Source organism: Momordica charantia (genome assembly GCF_013281855.1).
Source record: "Momordica charantia cultivar OHB3-1 chromosome 4 unlocalized genomic scaffold, Mcharantia_2.0 BLBB01000004.1, whole genome shotgun sequence".
In the NCBI taxonomy this organism is placed as follows: domain Eukaryota; kingdom Viridiplantae; phylum Streptophyta; class Magnoliopsida; order Cucurbitales; family Cucurbitaceae; genus Momordica; species Momordica charantia.
Window position 1 is genome coordinate 17,732,330 of NW_028275162.1, and position 6,532 is coordinate 17,738,861.

General features: G+C 36.2%; 1 protein-coding gene across 1 annotated transcript; it reads left to right on the plus strand.

The window, feature by feature from the left end:
* The first annotated feature begins 1,184 nt into the window (after positions 1 to 1,184).
* Positions 1,185 to 6,237, plus strand: LOC111023865 (SUPPRESSOR OF GAMMA RESPONSE 1). Its single transcript, XM_022301357.2, has 6 exons — positions 1,185 to 1,372; positions 3,293 to 3,434; positions 4,114 to 4,300; positions 4,391 to 4,890; positions 5,412 to 5,777; positions 5,860 to 6,237. Exons 1-6 carry the CDS (start codon positions 1,365 to 1,367, stop codon positions 5,905 to 5,907), a joined length of 1,251 nt encoding a protein of 416 aa, XP_022157049.1. The 5' UTR covers positions 1,185 to 1,364; the 3' UTR covers positions 5,908 to 6,237.
* The last annotated feature ends 295 nt before the right edge of the window (positions 6,238 to 6,532 follow it).

Genomic DNA, 6,532 nt, shown 5'->3' on the forward strand with positions numbered 1-6,532 from the left:
TAAGAAAACAATTCTAATGGAATATCAAAAAATAGATCTAATTCACCCAAAGTTGAAAAGCAAGTTGCCTCCTATACCAAATCCATTTCCTATAAGTAAATACACACAAACATTTACACTCAGATTCAAACCATCAAGTTTACACTAAACTAAACCATATATGGTCAGAAATGAACACTGTTTAATAACTCACTAAATAATTCGGGCAAAATATATATTACTGTTAACAAAATTTACATTCTGTAATTTTCCTCGGGCACAACCTCGGGTAAGATCGGGCCCGAGAAATTTCACAGAATATAGACTACACAAAAATATGTAAAGTCGCTCAATGTTTGTAAGCTTCTGTCATTTTTCTCGGGTTGACCTCGGGCGAGGTTATGCTCGATGTATTCAGCATAGTCTCAACCTCGAGGTAAGCTCGAGGTTGGATTTCTTTCAAATACCTCGGGCTCAACCTCGCTCGAGGTCAACCCGAGGTACTTGAAAGAAATCCAACCTCGAGCTTACCTCGAGGAACCTCGAAGTTCAGCCTCAAGCATCTGACGAATACCTCGTGCTCAACCTCGCCCGAGATCGACCCGAGAAAAATGGCAGAGCTCTCCTCCTTCTTCAACCTCCCAACACACTTAGAATGGTTCCCTCCCACATACCTCAAAACTCAATTTCAGCTCAAAAATAAATTTCAACAGAACAACAAAGAAGGAAATCACAGCAGAACGACCTCCCAATAATGGAACGAACAAAATAAAGTAAAATCGGACAGCGAAATCACTCATTCATGTACATGGTCAACAAGGTACAATGCTGGTGTTCAAGAATCAACGGAAAAAAACCCATTCAACATGAAAAAACGTAGCCCTAACCCAACGGAACAGTGGAAAAATTGAACTTACCTCGAGCGATTTTGAACGGAGACGGAGCCGGAGAAGACGACTCATGCGAACGGAGAAGGAGAAGACGACTCACGCAAACGGAAAAGGAGAAGACGAATGGAGAAGGAGAAGACCAACGGCGACTGAAAATGGAGAGAAGTGGGGAAGTTAGAACAGTTCAATTTTTTGAACGAAGGGTACTATAGTAATTTCGCTACCTATAAAAATTAATTTAATATTCAAGTGGGTTGAGGAAACAATAAAAGGAAGAGGTTATTTGAGCATTCCACAAACTTGGGAAGGTCATTTGAGTCCATTTCCCCTTGTTGCTTCCCCAAAAGCAAAAGGCATGAAGAAAAAAAAGACCACAAAGAAACTACCCCGAAACAAGCATCAGAGGATTCAGAACGCGCCTTTCAAATTTAAACCCAATTACTCCTACTTCCACCAACAGCTGAAGAGGAACAGCTCTCTCCCTCCCAATTTCTCATGGCCGGGTACGCTTTTTACCCATCAATCGCTTCTTACAACCACATTTTACTTCATTTCTCTCAATTTCATGCTCTTATTTTACTTGGGTTTCATCCATTTTACCTCTTAATGTCTAGTCTACTGAATATTCTGTGCTCATTTTTCACTTGGGTTGTTCTATTTTCTTCTGGATTTCGTCATCGAGCTTCAAATTACTGAGCATTTATCAAGGTTTGCACATGGGTTTCTTGAGAAGTTGGGTTCATTTGGTGGGGGACAATCTTTTGAGGCAGTATTGGGGCTGGGCTCCTTTCTTGTGTTCCTGCTAGTTTAGGGACAAAACAAGGTTTTGAAATCAGTTAGTCGTTGAAACTTTGATCAAACTTATTTGTTATTTATCTTTGATCTTTTGGATTAAAACATTTGGGGGAAGTGTATTTGATTGAGCTACTTTCATATTTACCTGCTCCTTCCCGAGTTTATGGACTAGTTATTGAAACTGAAAGACCAAAAGAATTGCTGGTTTAGAATATTTTTCCAGTATTATATCAATGTCGAAATAAGAATTTGTCATCAATGTTATATTGGACAATCAGTTAGTAAGTGGATTTGATCAAACTTAAAGGCTAGTTTTCTTCTTCATTTTTGTTTTGTTTTGTTTTGGTAAGTTTAAATCAACTAGAGCTTCTTCTTGTAAATGATGCAAGGTTGGATTACAAGCGTCAATTTGATAATGATTATGTTTTTGATTTTCAGTGCTTACAAATTAAGCTTACGTAAACTATATTAAAGTGCAAGTTTAACTTTCAAAATTGTGTTCATTTAAGTCGATGAACTTTCAAGTTTGTGTTTATTTGGTCAATATACCTTTAAAAATTCCTAAGAGGTTCTTGAACTTTAAATTTTGTGACTAATAGCCTCGTCGTTATTTCGTTAACTTAAAAAAAAAATTAGCTTAACATTTACGAGCCATGGAGACTATACTATTTAAGGATCATGTCGCAGGTTGATTTCAAGCACGTTTAGGTTTTTGGTGGTGCAAATTTAAGTGAATGGAGTTACTGATAGAGACCTAGTAAACAATCAAATTTGAAAGACCAAGGACTTAGAAACTTTTTAAAGTGTAGAGACCAAAATTACACAACCTTTTTAAAGTGCAGAGACCAAAAGGACACAACCTTGAAAGTTTAGTGATCTATTTAGAAACTTTTTAAAGTACAGGGACCAAAAAGACACAATTTTGAAAGTTTAAGGACCTATTAGAAGCTTTTTATAGTAAAGGGAATAAATAGACACAACCTTGAAAAAGTTTGGCCAAACTTGTAATTTAATCTAAAAACTACTTAGAAATATGTTTCCTTGTGTGCCAAAGTGAGCATAATTGAACGGTAATTGATACATATTTCCAACGAAGAGGTTGTGAGTTCGAACCCACACCCCCATACGTTGTCCACGACAAAAAAAAAAAAAAGTTTCCTTGTATTATTTTTGAAAACATTTTTAAAACCTTGGACAAACTAAAAAAAAAAGGTTTTCGGAAACTTTTTTTTTCTTTTCCAATTTTTAGAACTTGGCTGGAACATTCAAAAGTATGTTCGTAAGTAAATTAGAATACGAAGAAAATGGTTAGTAAATAAGTATAAATGTAAAAAACAGAAAACCAAAAAGAAATACGTCATCAAACGGGCGCAAAGTAATGTAAACCAGTTTAATGTTCTTCCCCTTCCCCATTAAACAATCTGGCCACACTAGATTGCATTTTCTGCATTCAATTCTCATAGGAATATTGCAAAACTAGATAAAACCTCCCTTTTCCATATATTGTCTCCTAGATTAGTGGTGAAACTGGTGGCTTACACCAAATGCTTCATATATGTTACCTCTACAACGCAGTTGATCCCTTTTGTTGATTCTCAGTTCTGAGAGTGTATTTCCTTTATTTGTAGATCATCATGGTTGGTAGATGGTAATAGATTTGCGACAAAAATCAAGAGTGCGTCTGGCACGACGAATCCCGGAAGATTGGAATGGGAAAGCAACCCTACTAGACCTTGTCCAAGTTGCCAACATCTGATTGATAATAGTGATGTATTGCTTCTAACCCTTTTCTTGATAAATTCTGATGAGTTACTATTACCAATTCTCAAAAGTTGGTCTTGGATCTTGGTTATTGAAACAAGTCCTTTGCCTTTGGTATTTGGTATTCACCCATGATTTTTTTCTTGCATTTTCAAATAAACCAAAATGTGAGGCTTCTTGTTCAAAACTCAATTATGCAAGGTTAAATTATACGAAATGACCTTCTTATGTGTGTAGCTTGTTTTAGCTATACTGGACGTTTTTTCAATCTTTTCGTCTGTTTTTCTTTTCAAATAAAAAGCCCCTTCGTTAGCAAATTTTGTCAAAATGCATTATGAAATAAACATATTGGGGGTACAATTAAAACTTTCAAAACATTAGGAGAACAATGGAATCGTAACTAAATTTTACAAAATGCCTCTAACGTATGTAGTTTGTTTCAATTTTGCCTCTAGCATTTTTAAAGTTTCAATCTACCCTATTATACTAATGAGAGGTTTTCTTTTAAAAAAATTAAAAGATCGGGAGATAGAATTGAAACTTTTAAAATGTTAAAAAGACAAAAGTTGAAACTAACTACATACGTTAGGGGCATCATATAATTTAGCTATTATTTAATTACTTTTTCCAATTAGAGCAGAAACCGGTTGAGAGTACTTGGATCTGAAATCCTGTTACCTGCCTCCAGGTTGCTCAAATGTGGCCAGGATTGCCCAGAGGTGTAAAATTTGATCCTTCAGATCAAGAGATCATTCTACATTTACTTGCAAAAGTTGGCATTGGGGAACCAAAGCCTCACCCTTTTATTAATGAGTTTATTCCAACAGTTAGTGAGGATGATGGCATTTGTTATACTCATCCACAAAAACTACCAGGTTGGTAACGAGCGATTCATTTTACACGTTTTTTTTCTTTAGAATATCCTAGACAACTCCTTGATTTTCCTTGTAAGTTAATCTGTTCAGACGTGAAGAAAGACGGTAGCACATCCCATTTCTTTCACAGAGCAATCAAGGCTTACAACACCGGGACTCGAAAGCGTCGCAAGATAAATGATGCTGATTTCGGCGATGTCCGCTGGCACAAGACAGGGAAGACCAAACCTGTCATGTTGGATGGGGTACAAAGAGGGTGTAAGAAGATTATGGTTCTATACATGAGCTCTGTTAAAGGGGGGAAGTCTGAGAAAACAAATTGGGTTATGCATCAATATCACCTTGGAATGGACGAGGCCGAAAAGGATGGAGAGTACGTCATTTCAAAGATATATTACCAGCAGCAGCAACAAATGAATATAAGTGACCAATCTTATCAAGATATTCCTGAAGGTAATGATGCAGGTACTATAAAGATCGATCCAGTTACTCCCAAATCTGTAACTCCTGGGCCCCCTCGAATGGAAGGGAAGAACTATGTGATCTTTGACCGGGGACAGAATGTCGCTTGGATAGATCATTTGGATCAGGTTAAACTTTATGCTTAACTCTATTTTGCTCTCATTCAATCTCATTGCTTTGGAAGTGTTGGAACTATGAACACAAAATAACTTAGATGAGGAGAAGTCGTGTAGATCTAGATTATATCTTTGAATTATTATATATCCATCTTTAGAATCATATATTATTCTCCTTAGTTCATTTAATGATTTTTAAGAATAAAACATCTTGGCATGGCCGAAGAAATATAGAAGTTAGAAAACACTTGGTCTATTGGTTTTGATAATTTATCGAAACCATTTAATTTGAAGGTACATTATTTGACATTGAATTATCAAAACCATTTAATTTGAAGGTACATTATTTGACATTGCATTGTCATCATCCTCAGATGCCTATAATGTAACTTGGCTATACTTCTAGTAGTCTTTTATCCAAACTAGAGTTTGTTTTTGTTAGGCAAACACGAGTACCGTGGTTGCTCGTCTCAATAGAAGCTTTGTGTCCATCATGTCATAGCTTTTCACATTTTGCCCTGTTAACTTTAAAGCATGCTGAGGCCGGGTTTGCAAACAATATTCCAACCGAATATGATAACATGGATCACAGCGAACAAGTGAAAGAGGAAGATCACAATGGAGAGAAAGTAAAATGGTGGGATGGCGAGTCACAAGATCTATTGGATTCACAACAACTCGTCGAGGCATTGTCGCTATGTGACGACCTCCTTCAAAGCCAGTCGCCCAAAAATGCCAATAACGGGCATGGAGCGTCTAATAGCAAAGCCATCCTTCTTGACTACGCTAACCTGGGATCAGAGCACCTAAAGAAGGATTTGGAGGCGTGTCAGAACTATGTACTCAATCCCATGCATATAGAACTCGACACACCTCCCGATTTTCGACTTAGCGAACTTGTGAGTTGTTTCTCCATTACTATTTCTTTCTACATTGCTTTGTAAGGATCGAAAGGCCATCGCGTAATAATTTTCTATGCAGGAATTCGAATCGGAAGACAGTTATTTAGCTTGGGGTGGCACTGGTTGATCAATAGCTTGGAGCTGGAATTTCAAGTCTTTTTACAATCTCATGGGAGAGTTTTCTAAAAAAGATATCAGCAATTTGTATAAAGTGTGTGATTTTGTATAAATTTGAAACTGCAAATGAGATAGTGTATAAGTTTTAGTTCCAACAGAATAGCCCCAACAAAATTTTGTATCTTGATGAATAACTTAGTGTGGGAACTAGCTTGATTCCACAAGAGGATCTTCTGATTTTTCTTTGACAGATCAAAAGAAAAAAGAAAAAGGAAAATCTGAATTGATTCTCATGTTGGAAATGTTCGTGAAAATGGGCCAATCTTTTAAAGTTGGGATTTGAAGTGTCTGGAAAAGTTTTAACAATTGCAAAGCATTAAGTTGGCTCAAGAGAGACCCCAAATGTCATCCTTTTTGAGGTAAAGAAAAAGGGAATCCACAAATTTCAATTGTCTTGTTGCTACATTAAAAACTTTAACTGAAAATCTCACATTGCAACTTTTATTGTCCTCCATAAGTTCTAGATATTCTTGTACTAAAAGAAAAAAAAAGTTATAGATATTCTATTTCCATAATTTTGAAAATATTTTAACTATCCTACCCATTCTATTAATTGATTTGCCAGATGAAAAATG